General features: G+C 39.6%; 1 protein-coding gene across 7 annotated transcripts in view; it reads right to left on the reverse strand.

Annotated features, from left to right (window-relative positions):
* Positions 1-3,501: 3,501 nt before the first annotated feature.
* Positions 3,502-22,106, reverse strand: part of PRDM5 (PR/SET domain 5) — a 151,443-nt gene continuing 132,838 nt past the window's right edge. For 5 of the 7 annotated variants that reach the window (XM_075929820.1, XM_014574833.3, XM_014574836.3 and 2 more), the window contains 2 exons: positions 16,808-16,912; positions 3,503-7,344 (listed from right to left, as the gene is read on the reverse strand). In XM_075929820.1, coding sequence (XP_075785935.1) covers positions 7,180-7,344; positions 16,808-16,912 — 270 coding nt within the window. In that variant the 3' untranslated portion in view covers positions 3,503-7,179. Of the gene's footprint in view, positions 7,345-16,807; positions 16,913-22,106 lie in introns of all 7 variants that reach the window. The other 2 variants (XM_075929819.1, XM_014574834.3) reach the window with 1 other exon arrangement.

Genomic DNA, 22,106 nt, shown 5'->3' on the forward strand with positions numbered 1-22,106 from the left:
ATTCTAGCGGTCTAGACGTACCCTTAGCGTTAGACTACAGCAACTGAGGGTTTTTTCCATTGTTGAACTATTTCTACACTATGGCCATAGAGGACATAGAGTGTGTAACAGTGTCATGGTAGTATTTGTAGTGTAGCCATGACCCACCGCCCTAATGCAACGTTGCAACCTGATGCAGCCGAACATTTAATCTGTAGCATGTCTTCCCCCAATAGACTTAAATACATGCTTTTGCTTAATTGGGGCTTTATGCCTCTTTAGAAAAAGGTATCTCGCTTAATAAATTACTGTAATGATGTGCTTTGTCTGAATACGTCTCCTCTGGTGCTTGCAGGGTTAGAGCCATGATTTAAGGTTGCTTTCAGAAATCTCGATGACAGTTCTTGGATCTGTTGCTCTTCATTTCAATTAAACAATGACTAAACTTGGGGGATTTCCTGAGATTAACAATTTGTTGGAAGGAGTTGATGATTTGAGGCATAACTCAGGGCTGTTAACTCCAGTAAGGGCAGCTTTTTGTTTCTGTTATAAAGGGTATGTGGAGGGGGGTGCAGAAGAATCATAGGCACATAGGTAGTTTCCTTGGATAATGTAGTTTCGACTGTTTTGTACCAAGCATTTGTTATACTGTACCAAGTTGCTCTCCTTTCCTGACATTCTATTCGGCTTACAATAAGACATGTAAACCTCCATTCCTTAGAATCTTTTCAAAACTTAAGTTGATTCCTTTTGTTGCTATTGATCGCTGCTCAGCTTCTTTTAAATCATCAAAAGAACTAGACTCTCAGAAATGTGCTGAAGGTTTAAACTTAAAAAAAATTCTCTCTGGCCGTTAGTTTAGACCATGGTTTATCTGTCTTAGTGTGTTTTTTTTTAAATGGTGACTTACTTTCCTGATTATTTTTTTAAAGTGCCTTTCCAGAGCATGGTACAAAATGCTGTATGACTATTTGCTTTCTCCCTCCCCCCAAAAAGCTAAACATTAAATAAGCTTTGTTGGCTTTTATTCCCCATCTTGCTGCCTGTTTCATTCTGAGTGACGGGGAGGCCCAGAAATGCTCTCCTTCTTACCTCAGTCAGAATCCAAAGGGTGAAACAGAGCATCTGCTCTTCCTATCTACCATTCTGGGTGGTGGTTTCCTTCCGGGTGATGACAGAGTGCATGTTACATAGAGCTTCTGTTCTCACTTCTAGAGTAACTGGAGACAGATATATCTAAGGTTAAGCAGTGACTTAGTAGCCTGAAAAATGTCACTTGAGCAGAACAAATAGAACAGACTGCAAGTGCCCATGTCATGACAGCCATTGCCTTCTCCCTCCTCCATTTCTCAGAGGTGGCCAGTCAAAGGAGGGTGGACATGCTGTAATTCCCATGTGCTTTGGGGAAGTCTAAGAGGCATTATGTCTTCTGGAGAGGCAATGTTCCCAGAGTTCCCTTTGGGGGATGTGTGACTATGCTGTTCTTAATGTAGGATTCGTGCAAATGTTATGTGCTTGGCAGCAATAGCCAGAAAGTTCTAGCTTGTCAATGGGCAGCAAAAGACTAACTCCCCCCCCTCCCAAAAAATACATGGCACACTTGGAGAAGCTTATATTTCCTCCCCAAATACTTTTCTTTTGTTGCTAATACTGGATATGCTGTAGTTTTATAGTGCACTTTACTGGGAACATTCTGGAAAAAGTCAGAACTCACTGGGTGGATTGCTTCTGTATTTTACTTCTGAATACGGCGTTCATATACCTGAATCTTAACATATTGTGCCACCACCACATGTCACCTGATTACGTAGCACTGACTATAGAGTTCAACACTCTGAACTTGCTCTTAACAGGTTAATAGTTGTGAGCAGGAGCGTGACCAAATAAAGCAAGGTGCAGTATGCATGAAGTCTTTTAAACTAGAATGTCCAGGTATGGCTGTCAACACAAGTGACAGCAGACGGTCCATGTATGACTATCTGAATGTAGACTAGGTACAACAGAGTACTACATCACCAGTTACGCTTACACAGAAGCCAGAGTGTGTAAAACACTATTTGAACCCACACTAGATTACTGAATTTGACAAAGGAAGGGTTGGGCCCTGCCCGCTGACTCTGTGCAAACACAATAGCTGTCTTTGTGCAGGATGCCACAGTGCATGCCATGTCACAGAGAGCAGCAATAAATAGTGAACTTTTCCCTCTTTTTAATATAGCATATTAACATACAAAAACATAAATCCTTGGTTAAAATGTTCTTTTAACTTTTTTGTCTTGTTAGAGAAGAATCACTTGCCTCTTCAGTTGATCAGAATGTTTCGCCTTTTTTAAAATAACGAGTTATTCTAAACAATATCCTAGAAAAGTAAAGAGCCTCAGATCATAACACTGATTGATAAGCAAATAATGTAAAATTTCCTTCAGGCCTCAAGATAATTTACATAAACACAAATTATGACATCAGTTCTTCAAATTGTGCATGCTTAATTTGATGTACTGTGCATGTCCTAATAAATTGAATTAAGCAGAGTAGTGGCCTACATACATACAAAACAAAAATTACGTTAATTGCAAAAAGTTTTAATTTTAAAACATGGGTCAGCTATTATGTTCCCAGAATAATATAATTAATTCCTTAATCTAGGACATGTATTTAACATATTCAACTATTACTGTATATCTAAAAGTACTTATAAAATATACTAGATTTAGCCAGTATGGCTCAGGTTCTTAAACAAAAATTACTTGAGTTGGGTTTTTTTGGAAAAGAAAATGTGCATGCTTCATTTAAATCATTGCTTTGGGGTGGGGCTGGCGATGAGTGGTTGAGTTTGCAGGTTGCTTGGGGGAGAGAGGACTACCCCAGCCCCCTCTCACCACAGCAGCTTGGGGCCAGGTAAGAAGTGCCTCACCTGACCTTTGCAGCTCCAGCAGACATAGCTGGGGCAAGTGTGTATGTCTCCTGGAGCAAGTCTAGGTTCATCTGCCTCTACTCCCCCTTTCCCCCTGCCAGAGTGAGGAATGCAGCAAACTATGCACTTTCTCCTTGCTCCCTGACAAAAAGGACAAACAGCCAGCAATGTTCATGTACAAATAATGGGGGGGGGGGGAGGGGACGCGGGCGTTTGGGGCAGTCCTGGGGAAAATAGGCATCTCCATCCAGCCTCTTTCGCTTGCCTGGTGATTCTGTCTTTTTGCTGTATGGTTTTATGAAAAGCAATCCCATTCCAGGCACTTCCTATTTTCCTGGTAAAACCAAATCCTTACTTTGCCTTAAGTTATGATAGAGAAAGCTGTATGCCGAACTTGGTGCTCCTAGCTCTTATTGTTTAGGAGTTCTTGAACACACAGACTCTCAAATATATTGAAGATTGTGTACATGTGATGTTACTTACTCTACTATTTTCCTTTCCTTGTTTGTAGAAATGAATGACAAATTAAACATACTTAATACATTTATTCATTACATAATGGAACCATTTTGTTTATGCATATTGTTAGTATTTTATACTCATGACAGCTTTGGAGCATTCACTTCATTGGAAGGATGAGGTTAAGGGAGAGGTGACTTCACATCTTTGTTGTTACTAATGTTAGATGGGAAGAGTTTTCTGCAAGATGGGTTTCTTACGACTTTTCTACACTGACAAGTTACTGTGCTGTAACGGTCTTGCACTAGAGTGTGGAAAAACAATCCCCTGAGCACAGCTAGTTACAGAGCTATAAAGTGTCAGTGCGGACGGTGCTACGTCATTGAGACTATGTCTACATTGCATGCTTCTTGCACAAAAGCGCATCCACAGAGCAGAAGCGCATAGCAAAAACGATGCGCTTTTGCGCAAGAGAGCGTCCAGACTGCATGGATGCTCTCGAAAGAAAACTCTGATCGCTGTTTACAGAATGGCCACCAGGGCACCTGGGCTTTTTTCGATTGCCTCTTTTTGCGCAAAAGGCTCTGTTCCCCGTCCAACCACACCTTTGTGTGCAAGAGCTCTTGCGCAAAAAGGAGTTTAGAAGGAGGAATACCTACAGCAGGAAAAACCCTCGTTCTTTCATTTTACTTGCACAAAAACGCACAGGAGGTATGGACACTCCGAGTTTTTGCACAAAAACTCTATAGTGTAGACCCAGCCTGAAAGCCATGCTCCCAGAGCTGTTAACTGTTCCCCTCATGGAGGTAGTTTACACTTACAAGCATTCTCAGCACTCTACGTAGACAAAACTTTAAGAGTACGTCAGTTTACATTGGGATGGACTTTGTTCATATCTTAGCTTTCCATTTTTCCCTTTTTATATTCCCCATTACGAAGTTACACAATACAGGCACAAACGCAGCTATCTACACTTGTTAGTGTATAATTTCTTCCCTCACATGATTGTCTCCTTTTAGTGATGTTTTGTTTTGGAAGAGTTGGCTGTGTCTGACCCAAGACATATGATATGAATCATGTCAATAAATTAATCCTTTTGTTTTGCTTCACTGGACTATCAAAGAGCCAAAAAAAATGTGTACATGTGTTGGGGATGGGAGGATATGTATAGAATGGGATGCTTCTAATTGATTTAAGGGCATTTTCTTTAAATTAAAAAAAAATCATATGTGGTATCAGGCAAACAATGGAAAGCTTTTTACTTTGAAAGAAGAGGGTTTTCTTTAAATAAAAGTTATGGCCAATTGAAAACAAGGTTTATAATTGTGCTCAGTACTAGATATAAACTCAGTATACAGTTCAATATTGTAAATATAGTAATATAGGTTATGTAACTCTTGGTATCAGGTTTCTAGTACTAATACCAGGAGCAAGATCATTTAAAATTTGCTTCGCAAATAGCCTTGCCAGTAAACTTCTTCATAAGAACTTTTCCCAAAAGAAGAAACAACTTATTGCATGTGAGTGAGACAAATATCTCAAATATCTTTGTGAAACTTCTATAATGTAGGTTTCTTCCTGCATATTTTGGCATTTGAGAGTTTTAATTTTGTTGTTTTGATTTTTTATATGCACACGCTTAAGTCTTTGTGATGCCAAACTAAGAAAACATTCCCAATTATTCTCCACTTTCCAAATTTACAGATGTCCCACTCGAGTTTGATTTTCAAAATATATATTTAATTGAATCTTCCTGACTTAAGACAATAAAATGCATCAACCATTGTTCAATACTGAATTATAAAAAGAAACACATACTTTGCACCTAAAATATGACATTGAGACAAACTGTTATAAAATATAGGAAAATAAGTTCGATTTTAATTAAAATTGTCATCATAGGTTAATGTCAAATATAAAATGACAACATATGCATGGTGATCATTTTTTCCTCAGTTAAACTAATGAATCCGATAGTCAGTTACGTGACACAGTAGCATAACTTGGGACTGGCCAAGCATTATAATTACATGTAAGTGTGGCATCCTATGTGTTGCCTTGTTACTGTGTCTGTTTTTAGTTTTTGGATGATGCACTGTAGTTTCTTACTGACCATATATCATTCATATAAAGCACAGGGTTCCTTGTCACATGGCTGTTCACATGGTGCCTGAACAAAAGGCCACAGATTTCAATGGACTTTAGTTCTGACCCAAAATGATGGCACTTTTAATGCAATTAACTAGCTGAAAATAAGGAAAAAGACAAGTTACACAATGACATTTTACAATGTATTTTAACCCATTGCCACAGTTGCCACATGGTGTTACATAATTGTATGCATGGAGGTGGGTTCAAAAAATAGTCTTGTAGTAAATATGGTGCCAACCAGGGAAATGTGGACAACCCCTTGCACTCCTTTCCTGGGACCACACTTAGCCAGGCTGTGCTTTCTTTTGGGACTCATGAGGTGTTCTGTTCATATTTTGAAAAATTAACTATTTTACTGAGAACTGACTGTTAGCTATCCAATGGAACAGGAGCCAAAACACACGCAAAACCATTGAAATTCTGTCCCTAGTGAAGACTTCAGTGGGGCCAGGATTTTGCCTTGTTTCCTTTTGCTCGTCTGTCTGGTCGCTGTTGCAGTCCAGGAGCAAGTTTACATTTTCCATCAGCACCTGAGATAAGCTTCTAGCATGAACAGGGTATATAGTTTCAAATTATTCATGACTATTTATCCGCATAAATTAAAATGAATGAGAGCACAGAGGCAAAGCGCCCTAATGTTTAACTGTGACACCCCCTCCAGGATTGTATTGGACCTCTCAAATGCACTCTACTTCTAGAGTTATGCTTTTTACTGTCTCGCTAGGTTAAAATGGGCTCTTCATTATGCAGTAGCAAACATGGATAGCATATGAAAATTATTTTCTTTGTGAGAACTGGTGGAATACAAATCTTAATCTAACATCTGGGAGAATTTGAGTATTACTCAGTTGGCGGCTGTATTTTTTTTCCTGGTGCTCATTAACAGTTTTATGAAAACTAAAGTTGTTTAAATGGGATAATCAAGGCAGCTGCTTTGCACAGAGTAAAACTTCAGGGAACATCATTTTCCCCAGAAAATTGAATACACATTTATTTTGCCTTAAAAAGACAATTGTATTTGCCCAGGCCAGTTACTACTGAGGGCATGAATATGGTTTTTAAAACTAAATTGTTCACATCTTTTGCTCTTGGCTTGTCTCACACAATGAGAAGAACTTATGTCTAGAACTAGACTAACAATCAGCAAGCAAGATGTAATTTCTTCTAGTTAAAGTGCCCGAGAGTGCAGTTTCTGTACCATGCATCATGGCATCTCAAGATCAACTTATCTAATAATTAAAGGCACTAAAAGTGTAAAGAAACAGTTCCACTAAAATGTGGTGATAATATCTGTATAAAATGGCTTTGGGTGAGATCACTGTTTAGTCAAGATGAAATTGAATTTAAGAAGGCATCCAGTTGCTTTTATTGTGCTCCAGCAACTTTGGACAACTCAATGTATGTAAAGTCTCATGATAATACCCCCAAGATTGAAGATACCAAGGCTGGAAACATAATTGGTTAAGAGAAAGAAAAGTTTATATATTTTTTTAAATCTTCAAACTGTTTTACTTGATTTAAAAAACCCCTTTAGTTAGTAACATGGAAAAAAAGACTTTGAACATATGACAGTTATTTTGCCTGACTCTGCTCAGTACACAGGTGAGCAGTCTGGATTTTGTACATGACAAATGGAACACTCAACAGTAGACATACTCTTCTTGCATAAGCCACAGTTAGCTGTCAGTTTCTCCATGGACATTTTCCATGTGAACTTTGAGGTAGTCATTTCTTGTAAACTTCTTGTGGCAAAGCTGGCATTCAGCCATTGGACGATTGGGATTGTGCGTCAGTTTGTGTCGGATCAACATTTTCTTCAGGCTGAAGGATAAATCACAAACCTAATGCAGGAAAAACAAGACAAAATAACTACATATAAAAATCCTGAAAGTGGGCAAGACATTTTATTTATTTTAAATAAATGCAATGATAATTGAGTTCTTAGCTCATGTCTTCCGTTTTGCAAATAAAGGGAGTTGGTTTTTGAAAAGTTGAGCATTAAGTTATATGGCTCTATTTCTTGTATCTTTGTAGTTTAACAGTTGGCAACATGGGAATTAAAATAAACAAACCACATACCTGGAAGCAGCAAGGAATTTACTTTGTGCACAGTTATTGAACTCAATGCCTTCCTTGTCCTTCTAAAGAATTGCATTGAAGTGGACAGGATTGCTCTTATGGGTGAAGTACTCATGTGTACATGTTTGCAAAATTAGGCCCTAAATGTATATATGTCTTGCATATTGCAGATTCACCAAAGAAGCCCAATATAATAATTGAACAAAACGTGTTAATTGACAAATTTAGCTTTCCTGCACAGAACACTCCACTTGCAATTTCTTCCAAATGATTTATCAGCTTTCAAGGACTTCAAAAACTCTGTGTAGCTTGTACAGTGTAGCTAGTTGTCATATGAAAGAAGAACTACATTGTTCACATGGTGCTATTTCTGTTCCTCCTCCACCTGCATAGCTTCTATAGAGTGGATCTGCACCCATTCCATTTGCCTCCCATTTGTATCTACTTCCTGTATATCTGCCAATTTTCTGGCCTGGGCACTTGAGCTGCATTTGAATCTAAAAATACTCCAGTTGGGAATAATCCACAGAGACCCTAGTGCTCATTCAGTAGTCCCTTAACTGAGCTTCTGAAACCCTTTTTCATGTTGAGTAGTACTGTACTAGTAAATGTCACTGCAAGAAGTCAAGAAAGAAATACTCCTATAACCCCATAGCCAACAACTGAGAGAAACTCACTGTGTGGATGCTTGCCTAGAATCCTTTTCACAACACTTTGGAACCAAATTAGACATATAGAGGCAAGTATGAATGAAAGGCACTGCACTTTCAAGTACTTGCTATGTATATACTTTAAAGGACTTTCATTGTTGTGACAAACAAAAGAACATTTGTACAGAAAGCACATTGTTTTGTCAGCAAATTCTGTATTCTTCATGCTGTAAAGGTTGTCAGAGGTAGATTGTTCTCACTCATGAAATAAACTTCATGTGCATGAACATGGAGTAGAATCACAATACTGTTCCTCTTAACTAATATAAGCACAGCAATGTGCAGAACAAAATGAGGTTGGCCAGCAACCAAAGGCCCCTTTATATATTTCTGTTCAATAGACACTTAGCTTAAAACACACATACTAGGAATTTGGGCATGATTATCCTAGACATAGTTAATTTATTATTCCTGCTATAATTTTTATCTATTGTATTGTATAGTTTTAAGAGCAATGTCAATAGGATGCCACAGAAATAGGACTCTTAGCTCTACATACATAAAAGACCGCTGAAGTTTAATGGGAATAGAAGGATGACGGGAAATAGTAATTAATAAGGGGAAGTGAAAGAACAAAAGGGAACAGTGGCAGCTAGTTAAAGAATGGAAAGAGGGAAAAGGAAACTTAACTGGCAATAAAATATACTAACACTGAGGAAATACTATCGGCCAGTGGAGAAAAAGGAACGAATACACATACAAAGCAGACAGACAAACATAGTAAGCATTTATTTAAATTTCATGGAAAGTTGTTTAAAAAACAGCGTGCTGAAATACATACACAGAGGCTACGTCTACACTGTCCCCTTTTTCGGAAGGGGCATGCTAATTTTGAAAGTGGGAATAGGGAAATCCGCGGGGGATTTAAATATCCCCCCGCGGATTTAAATAAACATGTCCGCTGCTTTTTTTCTGGCTTGGGGAAAAGCCGGAAAAAAAGCATCTAGAGTGGCCCGATCCTCCAGAATAAAGCCCTATTCCGGAGGATCTCTTATTCCTACTTCGAAGTAGGAAAAAAAGCCGCGGACATGTTTATTTAAATCCGCGGGGGATATTTAAATCCCCCGCGGATTTCCCTATTCCCACTTTCAAAATTAGCATGCCCCTTCCGAAAAAGGGGACAGTGTAGACGTAGCCAATGTGAATCCAGACCTTGATCTCAGAATAGTAGCCTGCAGTCTACAGTACATGAGCACACTAGCTGTGTCATGATACAAAAATGCTTCTCCTGCATAAGGTTTCACAGTAAGCGCTCATTATTATTAATTTGTATTGTTGTAGCATGGGGAGGGGGAGTTGGATTCACTGTATTAGGCTTTATGCCACCAGTTTGTATCTAAACCATAGCAAGAAGTTCTGTTGCCATCATTTTAAGAGAGACTGATTTTGCATATCCAGTCTCAGAAATTAATTGTTCTGTTTGAAGGATGGCTTAATTTTTGTTTTGAAAGACTGCAGGTATAGTTTTACATACTGACTTTTCTCTTGGTATGCTGGAATGCACATGTGGATTTCTTACATGGTAACTTTTTAAAGCAAGTATGGCCTTGTAGTGACTGAAGAGTGAAATTTGTTGCACTCTTGGACTAACTGCAGTCCTGGGATCACAGACATCCACCTTCAGCACCTTATCAGTATGGGACAGTATTAGCCATGGAATTCACCACAAGAGAAGTGGAGTTGTAAAGCTGCAGTTGTAGCAACTAGTGATGGTGCGGTTTCCCTCTGACTCCAGTCTGAGCAGTTCAGGATGTTTATCTTGATAGGTTATTCTCACCTGGACTATAATTGCTTTATGCCAATTAAGGAGAAGTCCCAGGATGGTCAGAGAAAGGGGCAATAGTCTGTATCCAAAATAGCATATGTACTAGTCTTTTTTGGAAAAATAAGTTATTACAATGAAGCATTGTTAAATATAGGAGATGGAACAGTGCTGACCTTTGAATAGCAAATGTGGTGATCAAGCAATTATCTCTTTACCCCAGGCAACCAGAGAACCTTGCATCCCCTAAAATTACAAGTCATTATAGAGGCCATTGTTCTGCTCTGATATTGTTACAGTGGCTTTTGCTGATCTCTTGTTTTCTCCTACATTCTCATACAACCCAGGAAGTAACCTTGTAGCTCTCAAGGTTTGAGAACAGTTTGTCCAGCTGTGATATGTTTTGCTGAAAACACATGCACCTACACAAATCTTTATTACAAAAATATCCATTACCATTAACATTTTAATCGTGATAGCCATAAACCCAGTCAGATATTACACACACACTATTTGAATATTTCCATGAATACAACACGGTGTGTCAAATTCACCTTTGAGTAAGTAATTTCTAATGAATCCCCATTGTCTAGCGACCACAACTTAACAATGGCAGATTGTCTGCCATAAGAGAAGGATAAACTGCTTAGAGGCACAGGTTATCCTATGTTAATTCCTCTTGAAATTCAGTGATGGCAAAATTCCATACAAAAATAAGAGAGCATTACCAAGATTAAAGCTTAGAATGAGGCCACAAAATATAGGAGTGCTAAGAATAAGCTTAACCAGTCAGAAATATTGCTTTAAACTGCAAATGAAATTCACCTAAAATGAAATGCACCATTTCCTGATTTCTGCTACAGTTACATATGGTAAAAATCTGTGGGGGGGGGGGGGGGAGGAGGAGGAGGAGGAGGAGTTGAGCGCTACAGGCTGGAGAAAGGCAAGCCAGGGCCAGAAATACTTCCCCACCCAGCAGGGGGAGGTAGCAGCTCTGCACACTGCCACCAAGCTCCCCCTACCTGCCATCTGGGGAAACAAAGTGCTGCCTGGAAGCTTTTTTCCCCCCGCACTACTCTGATTGGCTTTAATCATGGCCAATAGGAACAGCAGGGGTTGGTGCCTAGGAGTGGCAGGGGACAGAGCCCTGTGCATCCCCAGGGAGCCGTGCCAAGTAAGTGCCTCCCTACCACCCACACTCTCTATACTCCCACCCCTGTACTCCCAAACCCTCCACCCTGCTCCTGCATCTCTTCCCACATGGACTCCACACTTCCACTTCGCTCCTATACCCCCTGTTGCCCAGACACCTAACCTCCCACCTTGCCCACTCCTGGCACCCCTTCAGTGCCATACTCCCCACCCCTGCCTTACTCCTGCACATCCCTCCCACCCAGACCCTGCTCCCCCACTCTGCTCCTGCACCCTCCTTCCCAGACCCCAAACCTTAAGTTCATTTCCAGGCAGCCCTCTCCCCCATACTCAACCCCTCGTTTTGGCCCCAAGAGCCTAGGGTTTCCCACAAAATCTACTATTCCTACTCCACCCTCCTCCCCCGCCCCCTCACCAGGCTCTGGTGTGAGGGGGAAACATGGGGAGAGTACTTCTGTTTCTTAGTTGAAAGTTTTTAGTGAGGGTTTTTTCTTCTCCGTTCTGTGCAGTCCCCAACTGATTTTTTTCCTGTGGATCAGAGACCCTCGCCCCCCGACCTAAAAAAAATTCCCTGCTCCTCTAGCTCATCATCAATAGATCTTAATGTGTACAAAGGACAGACATTTCTATTATTATAGGTGGAGAAAGTGAGGAACAATATCACACTGCAGCTCAATAGCAGACCTAGGATGTGAATCCACATCCCCTACGTCTAGGACGTGAATCCACATCCCCTACATCTAGGACCACTGCTCCTTTACATAGGAATCAGTGTTGCCTAGTGGGGTGCTGAATCAAGGCCTAGAACTCTAGAGCAATTACCCTAAGTTTTTATAGTTATATAACCTTAATAAGATGTAATATATTAAAGTTATAATACTAGATCGCATCATTGTATGGCCCCTGAAAATGAAATAGTGTGTCATTTTCAGTGGCCTTACAATGATGCGATCTAGTATTACGTGTTACAGGCTTTGCTTCAAGGCCCTAAACCATTCAACTTGCTGCCTGTTCAGAAAGTAACAGAGACCACACAGTATAAAAAAAATCATTACTTGTTTATATGAGCCTTCTTGTCATGCTTTCAGTGGGAATGTAAAATGGTTAAAGAGTTTGCTTTTTAATTTCCATTTTGTAATGAACCTGTTATGTTGTATTGATTTTCAAAGATTCCTGCAATACGCTCACAGGAACCTTCATGCAATCTCATCACAATGATGAATGTTTTGATTTAGTGTGAAGGTTGCTGACATCTGACACATGAGGGTATGTTTAGGATCAACTGTAAGCACAGCGTGAAGAGATTGTACCTCACTGGAAATAAACCAGGATAGGCAATGCATGCCCGTCTAGGCCCTGGAGAAACAGCTGTTGCTTATAAAAGCAACTACAGTTCATTTGTCTTTTAGATAAAAACCTGCATATCTTCAGAGGGCAGAGACCATTTAAAACAATCTCAATTCCAGGATAGTCCATTTTTTCGCCTGTAGAAGATAGGCTAAGTTTCCCCTTGTAGTACATGGGAAGCTGATTTCCACTAATATTAATGAAATCAGTTTGGGATTCAACTTCAAGCCATTACACTTATGAAGGTGGAATAATAAAAAACCTTGGCAATATTTTAGATTAAAAAACTAAGCTGATTTCAAAATAAACATAATATACTAATCAAAAGTAGTGAATGGATTACTTTGACTCACGAAAGTGCAATATCATAATGGCTATCACATTTTCTTGGGGGGGGGGGGGGAGAACCTGTCATTTATTTTATTTTTATTATGTTGTTTTAACATTGTTCCAGAAGGCATACAATGTTTACCCACAAGGAACATTTTCGAAGGTAAAGATGCATCAATTATTTCTGTTAAAGCATTTTTATGTGAAAAGGCTTCGATTGCCTTTATTTCAACAGAGGAAACCTGATCTTGTTTAACCCTTTGGCACTAGAGGCATTTCCTGGTGCTCAATGCTAAAGTCATTAGTATTAACAATGGTAAAGCGGGACACCTACAATAAAAGGGTTATTTAAAAGGCATTGAATAGTCATCATGAGTGCTCTTGATACCAGGTAAGAAAATCAGTCATTCCAGACTTCCCCTCCCCCCAATCAATATGAGCACTTATACATCTGAAATTGTAAATATCACGGTCTCCGAAAGAAACAAAAATTGGTTGTGCCTTAATAGGATTTTTTATAAGCCTGACTACTAGAACTACTGTAGCTCTATTGGACTACTCAAGGAGTTGTTAGAACTGTCCCTATATGACATCTCAGCCTTGATCCCCGCATACCCAAAACCATTTTATAAAAAGGACTCAATGAGTATAACACATATGACTCAATGTTACTCTATCCTGGATGCTTTCAATGCATAATTAACCTATGGAACTCATGGAATCAAGAGGTATTTGAGGTCAAGAGCCTGGTCATTTTTTTAAATAGCTAATGAGAATATCTATAATTATCTTAGATATGACTAACAAAAAATACAAATAATATCAATTTGCATGTTTCAGTGCATAAGCCAACCAGTAACTTGATGGGAAGACACTTCTATGGGCAGATTATCCACTTCAGTGTTTTACCCTCCGCTGCTAGTGTGGCACTGATAAATAAATGGCAATGAAGAGTAATTTGAGTAGATGGGACAATCAATGTTTTTTTAGAATACTGAATGGAAAAAAAAGGAAATGGAGTACCACCAAAAATAAACCCATCCCTTTGGGGAAGGTCCATTTTGAATGGATTAAGTTTTAGGTTTTTAAGATAGAGAAGCCTCTGATTAATCATGCAAATATAGGGGACTGCTGAAAACTGTAAAAGCATTGACAATGACCGGAATTAAGGCAGTCCTATATAAACTGGAATAGGATTGCTCCAACAGAACACTGTATGCGCCACTAAGAGGGATTAAATATCAGTAGATGTGTGTATTATTTGAGATGTTGCCATTAATGCAGCCAGTTTGCTCCTTTTAAGCATAGAAGGCTAGAAACACAGAACTAATTGGAAAGACAAAATATTTTTGGCAATTGTAAAGAGATTTCAAAATAAATAAATTGTGGTGGCTTAGAATACATTTTTCCAATCATAACTGAACCTGGGATTGATTGTAACAGTGTCATTTGGAAAAGGATTAATCTTGCACTTGTTTGACTCTTATGTTTCTATATATTTAATTAGATCATACAAGTCACGATGTTCACTGACCAATCTGAAATCTATTATAATTTTCTCCACACTTTTGGCTTACAGAATCACAGTCTCGTCCAGGTAAAATTACACAGTCTTCTGAGCACACAAACCCCAGTAAGTCCCACATGCTGACTTTGCACTGGGCCAGCACATTGAAGGGGCAAGACTTGACCAAACCAGGGCTAAAAATGGGGGAAATCTTCATATTAGGGACCTAAGGATTGGCTATGGGTTACATGTAAATTTCACGGGTGCCACATATCTTCTCTCCATGCAAGATCTGTGCATCCTGCTGGGAGTTATTCTTACTTTAATGTTGAAGTAGCCCCTTGTATTGTCCAGTCAAGAAGTTTAGAGTGAGAAATTCCAGCTCACATTTCATGACTATCAATTTTCCAAAGTTGGGTGATTCAGCACTCTCACAAGCAAACTCCATGCACAGGGACTCTATACCATTTATTATATACCTAGACTTTAGCAAGGCATTTGGTACGGTCTTGTATGATATTCTTATCAATAAAATAGGCAAATACAACTTAGATGGGGCTACTATTAGGTGGGTGCATAACTAGCTGGATAACTATTCTGAAAGTAGTTATTATTAACGGTTCACAATCATGCTGGAAGGGCATAACAAGTGGGGTTTCACAGGGGTCTGTTTTGGGATATTCTGTTCAATATCTTCATCAACAATTTAGATATTGGCATAGAGAGTACACTTATTATGTTTGCAGATGATATGAAGCTGGTAGGGATTGCAAGTGCTTTGGAGGACAGAGTCATAATTCAAAATGATCTGAAGTAAACAGGATGAAGTTTAATAAGAACAAATGCAAAGTATTCCACTTAGGAAGAAACAACCAGTTTCACACATACAGAACGGGAAGCCACTGTCTAGGAAGGAGCACTGCGGAAAAGAATCTAGGGGTCACAGTGGACCACAGCTAAATAGGAGTCAACAGTGTGACACTGGTGCAAAAAAAAAAAAAAAAAAAAAACCACACACACACACACACATGATTCTGGGATGCATTAACAGGAGTGTTGTGAGCAAGACAAGAGAAGTCATTTTTCCACCCTACTCTCTCCACTGATTAGGCCTCAATTGGAGTATTGTGTCCAGTTCTGGGCACCACATTTAAAGAAAGATGTGGAGAAACTGGAGAAGATCCAGAGAAGAGCAACAAGAATGATTAAAGGTCTAGAGAATGAGCTATGAAGAAAGACTGAATGAATTGGGCTTGTTTAGTTTGGAAAGGAGAAGACTGAGGGGGGACATGATAGCAGTTTGCAAGTATCTAAAAGGGTGTCACAAGGAGGAGGGAGAAAATTTGTTCTCCTTAGCCTCTGAGTATAGGACAAGAAGCAATGGGCTTAAACTGCAGTAAGGGAGGTTTAGGTTGGACATTAGGAAAAACTTACTAACTGTCAGGGTGGTCAAACACTGGAATAAGTTGCCTACAGAAGTTGTAGAATCTCCATCTCTGGAGATATTTAAGAGCAGGTTCGATAGACATCTATCAGGAATGATCTAGATGGTACTGGGTCCTGCCGTGAGGGCAGGGGACTGGAGTCGATGACCTCTCAAGGTCTCTTGCAGTTCTAGTGTTCTATGATTGTGTGATGTTACAGAACACAAAGAGCATGTTGTTGACATATTATAAAAAAAAAAACTAACTTCATCTGAGCTATTATCCAAGACATATAACTTTTAGAAATCATTTATCATTTCTCCATGTAACAAACTGACCATATGCCAAAGTTCAATCAGTTGCAATTCAGGTTTATATTAGCAGAAACTGGAAATCTGCACTCTGCTTATTCAGCAACATTACAACCATTACATGTAAAATATATATAACACATGTAATGGTTATAATGTGTGTGTGTGTACGTGTACGTGTATGTATATAGGTGTATGTGTATGTGTATGTGTGTACGTGTACGTATATAGGTGTACGTGTGTGTGTGTGTGTGTGTGTGTGTGTGTGTGTGTGTGTGTGTATTATAGACATTCAGATTCCACTATAATATTGTAAATGATATTCCCATCCAGGCTAATCTCCGGGTATTAACTTGTCAAAGACTTATAAATGAACAAAAGGTGTGACTCAAATGGTAATGAATTTATACTGCACAAAATCCAAATTTCATTAAGAACGGTGCAAACAACTCTTAAGGGATATGAGCCATAAAATAAACATGTTCAGGGATGCTCTTGGCAACACGAGAGGCTATATAAAACTTGAGTGATATCTCATTACTTAAGCAACCGAAGACCATAAAACAGTTTTAGTTTATGCTATTGCATGTAACTGCAAAGTGAATATACATATAGGCTAGTACTCCTATGGAAAATAAAGTCTGACTCCAGGACTGAATTCAAGAAAGAAAGCTCAACTCACATCACACTGGAACGGTTTCTCTCCAGTATGGGTCCTCATATGCTCATCTAGGCCTCGTTTCTGACTGAAGGCCTTGTTGCACTCGGAGCACTGGTATGGCTTTTCCTGTATGGAATGACAACAGTGAGTGAAAGTGAGTCAACACAGAGCACAAGTCATTAAGGGAGTGGAATTCTCTGCTGGATGGTGCAAGTTTTATATTCTCTCTAAGGGATCGCAGTCAGTGAAAAACAACAGAAAATGAGTTTCAAATGATTAAGTGAAAGCTGGGAAAGCTGTGGCCTGACAGTTTCCACTTCCACACCCATTATGAATTAATTATCCTTTTCAGTCTTTCAAATGCAGCAGTTTTGGGGGTCTGTTTTTCCATAATGTTAAAGGCACAAAAACTTAAAATCCCAATGTACTTTCCTTATTCCTTTATAAAAAGTTAAAGCATAAAGACAAGTGAGATCTATTTGACCCTCAGGATTTCTATCCAGTTTCTTCTGGGGAGTAGGAAGTAGGGAGGAAAAATCTCTTAAAATTTTGGTGACAGAAGGCTAACTCACAGAACCACCAAGCCCTCTGTATCTTCACTGGCACTAATGGTTAGTGGCTATTGTAGACCATGATTATTTATTCCAGTTAGATTTTTCTTGAACCGGTTACAAATTATTTAAGGGGTATCCACCAAGAACTGCTTATATAGTGATTTTCCTCTTCAAGGCTCCCTACAACTTTTCCAAATCTGATTGAATCAAAGACCTTATATGGGAAGTAGGGTTGCCAGATGGTTGAAACAAAAATACCCCCCCCCCCCCAAAAGGGAAAAAATTCTGTCGAGAGGGAAAAAAGGGGGGGGGGAGACCAAAGTTGTTGAGGGGGAAAAAAAAGCCATTTTGTGCCAGCGGCCTTGGGGTATCAGGTAAGCATGGGGTTGGGGAGATGGGGGTGTTGGGAGCCAGGAGGGAAGGCTGGGCGCTGAGTGTTTGTAGGGCTGCCAGGTGCCCAGCATTTTTGCCTCCTGGCTGGGGAAAAATTCAGAAAATACCGGACATTTTAGGTGTCCGGTATTCTCTGAATTTTTTTTTACCGGACAGGAGCTAAAAATACTGGACTGTCTGGGTAAATACCGGACCCCGGCAACCCTAATGGGAAGATGCAAGGTCTCTCATTTATAGTACTGTAGTCCAAAGGCGCAACAGAAACAATAACTGACTGAACAAATAAAAGTGACACTGCTCTTGCTGTCAATGATCCTTTTTAATGCTTTAAATACACTGAGGATCTTTCAAAGTCTACTTACTGCTAATCTTTCACTTTCATGCAAAACTTTTGTGTGGCCCAAAAGGTCATATTGTTTTTGTTTCAAAATCTGTAGATTTATTTTAGAAAAAAATTATCAGATTTTGTTTTCTGAATTAAAACAATAATAAAGTAAATTAGGAAGTGACTATAAATTCTATGTAACTTAGTAATACAAAGACACTGTTGTGACTTCATAGCTGAAGTTACAGGATATACAAAGTGTCATTTAAGGAGTGAGAAAAGTCACTTGAACACTATTCCAGTGTTTGGTCTCTGACAAACTCAGCTTTGGACTGGGGACTCTTTCTTGGCCTCATTCATCATGCTGTTACTTCAGTAGTACAGTTTCACAGAAATCAGTGGCCGAAAACTGCTGCAATACAGTAGAGAAATGAGACCTTTTGTATTAAGACACTGGAAGTAAAGTTTTGGTCCCACTGAAATCAATGGGATTTGTGCTATCAACTTCTAGAGGGCTAAGATTTCACCCTATCTGGTTTAGTGAGTTATATTTAGAAAGTTACTAAGGTATTTTGTAAGACTAACCAATTTAACTTTTGTTTGTACTTAAACAGCTATGTTGTGATGGCCCATCTACACTACAACTGAAACAGTCAGGAGTTTTGGCTACAACATAGTTACACAAGCATACAGGGTGTCTGCTCTGCCTACAGTCCCTCTGTGCAGCTGCTGGTTTTGGGTTCAAAGGACGTGGAGGGCCTTGTGCTGGCCCACAACATCAAGCACAGTATTGGTCCTTAAAGAACACTGAAGAAACATGTTAAAGACCTGTCATTTTAAATGTTTAAATGAGAGAGTGTCGAGTAGTTCTGACATGCACCTGTTCTGAAATGTTTTCTTCGTCTCCTGAGAATCATTTGTGGTTAAAATACATTGCCTTAGAAGAATAACAAGAGTTTAGTGACAATTTGAAAACTATATAATGAATCTTTGCACCTTTTTAGAAAGGATTCTAAGCATCATAGTGTATTATTGGTAATTAATTAAAAAAAATAAGAGATAATTAAAATACATTAAATGGATATACTTTCTCCCTGAAATAAAATGGAAAATTCCCCATATTGTTTCAGTCCTTCAATTGGTTTTGCAGTGTTTCTGGAGCTTACAGTCTTTGTGCACATGTGCACAAACACACACATCTGCTCTCCCCTACAAAAAAACAATACACAGCCCTAAATAGACATCTTCCCTCACATAAGAACAGAGATAAATGTGTATTTATATAGCACATGGCATTTATTTAGGAACTTACACTGAATTTTAAAACTAAGTACAACTATTAAAAAATAAGTGGAGTCCAGGAGAATAAATCAGCCTACTTAGCAGTCTGTTTGTATGCCCAGAGGGAGTTTGAAACTACTAATGCTATAAGTAACATAAGTGCCTGTGCAGTTCATAGAGATGTAAATAATGTTTCTGTCCAAATTATTTTCCAGGGTGGAGAATGTAATTCTTTACTGGCAGCTGAGGAGGAGAAAGTTTTGTAGTTCACTTTAACAAATCATATAGCATTAGTCCATTTTGGGAGATGCACTCAAATTCAGGGAGGTGAGGGGAAGAATCAATCCTCCAAGCTTATGTGATGGAATCACCGGGATACTGAGGCCTCTCCAGCTGTTGAATCCCTTGCCTGTAGTATGCAGGGAGTAGTGGCCGATTCGTATAGTGTACTGCTGCCAGGTTTGGAGCAGTCTGGCCCCAACCAGCAAAGCACCACAGCACAGGCTTCAATCTGGGAACAAGTTTTGCACTTACTAAGAACGCTTTCTCCAAGATTTCACTTTCAATGCACATAAATTGAAAGAGAAAACAAAACACACAATGTTATATACAGCACAAATGCCTGCTAGTACCTGAGTCTGCAAACAGTGACTAGTGTCTCACGGCTAAGTGCGCTGGAGGGTACTGCTTTCACACATATGTTTCTATGCTTTGTGGGTTTTTTAATCATTCTCTTACTTTTGTGGCTTGCCTGATTTTTCAACATACAAGAAAACAACTCCTGTCACAAACAATGGCCTGTTAAAAAAAATGTGCATCCAGTCCTGAAGCTTTTACGTCAATGGGAATTTTGCCGGACTGGGTAGAGACTTCACAGGCTAGGCCCTGTAATTTTGGGGGAAGCTTATGGATAAACCATATGAAAAGCAGGTTTCCATAACACACCCTTAATTGGTTTTGCATTGTGGTTAATGGAATCCACATTTTCTATAAACTCTCCGAATATTAATTCTGTGCTCCATGTAGGATACACCATAGAAAGCTTAAAATAAAACAGTACAGGTTGCATCTCCCTAAACTGGGACGCTCTGGTCCAGCAACATCTGTGGACAAGAGAGCCCTGGGCAGGTGGGCCAGCAGCTAGGAATCTGTTGGTAGTGGGGCTGCCTGGAAGCAGAGCCAGGGCTGCAGCCCCCTAACAGCAGGGCTGTGACTGTGGCAGCCCTATCAGGGCCACCTGCTTTCAGTCAGAGAGGCCAGGGCTACAGCAACCCAGCTAGCAATGGGGCTGGGGGTAGGGGTGGCCCAGCAGTGAAGCCACCGCCTTAGCAATCCAGCTGGGGCTGGGCTGCCCAACAGCAGCAGGTGCGGGTGGCAGGGAGGGGTGGTGGCCTGGTGGCAGAGGACCTCCTCTGGTCTGGCAAATTCCCTCATCCGTGACCAGTCAGGTCCTGAGGATGCCAGACCAGGTAGGTCCAACCTATACACAGTCTATACACCTGCATGGCTTATAAATTCTCCATGGCAATCACTGATCTGTCAAAACATATCTTAGTGCAAATTCTACCTCCTTTACTTGTCGCCTCTCTGCAGGTGCAGGGAATTCTACATCACTCCCAGTCAGTAGAGTACTGACACCATCACAGCGTCTCTTGCCCATTTTACAGAGACTCAAGGGTAATAGGAATGGCTGAGCTCTTTGCGGGAGACAAGGGCAGGAAGTAAGGACTCCACACCCAGGGGACACAGCAATGGGCTAAACCCACAACCATAAGACATTTCAATTTACTCTCTTAAAATTATATTAATTAACTTTTGCTGTTATTCACATTGCCCCTTGAGGAGAAAGACCTGACTGCAGAGAAGACAGCTTGCATTCTTTTAGGCATACTGTATATGTTTCAATTCACAGGAAAGATGGTAGAGACACCACAGTTCTAATCTTCTTCCTTAGATCAATTTTAAATCAGTATAAATTCACTGATGCCAGTAGACTTATTCCTGATTTACACCAGCCCCTGTATGTCTCTCCCTGCATTCAGTTCCCTATCTATCAGCCACATACAGCTCTATTATAGTGACATCAGTGGAGTTACATGTGTAAATCAGAACAGAATTGTAGCCTTTCATCTTTCTGCAAAGGCACAACTTCTCTGTCTTGGAAGAAGCCCTCACATTATAAAGGTTTTTTTTCCCCAAACAAAACCAATCACCCTGTGGGAAAAAAACAAAAACCTAACCAAGTTTCTATTACAAGAAAATAGCACTTGAAGAGGACATTTATAATGTGGAAAAAGATGATGGCAAACTCCCCTCTAGATAATCTGCAGGAAAAAATTAAGACTGAAAACTAGCTACAAAGTGGAAAGAAAATAAGTGTCTTTGGAAAGAGCAATGGAGAGACTGAAGAAATTAAAAAAAAAATGCTAAGATTTAAAGCATGAAGCAAAGGAAAATATTGCTAACTGTTAAACAAATAAACTTAAACAAAACCTGGTCTGTCAGCACTTTGTAGGCTAACAAAACATGTAGGTGGTATCATGAGCTTTTGTGGGCACAGCCCACTTGTTAACAAACAGAATTCTGACTTCACTTGAATCTAGTTGCTAGCACTAGAAATCCAGGTGATAGAAATGCAGCATGAGCCCAGGCACAGCAATGATGGCAGCAAAGGAAAAGGATTGAGTGTATTTTTTGTATTGATTAGACAAATAAGAGATGAGACAGTCCCGATGTAATTTACCTCAAAGTGATTAGCATTGCATGT

The sequence above is a fragment of the Pelodiscus sinensis genome, chromosome 5 (genome assembly GCF_049634645.1).
Source record: "Pelodiscus sinensis isolate JC-2024 chromosome 5, ASM4963464v1, whole genome shotgun sequence".
NCBI lineage: Eukaryota > Metazoa > Chordata > Testudines > Trionychidae > Pelodiscus > Pelodiscus sinensis.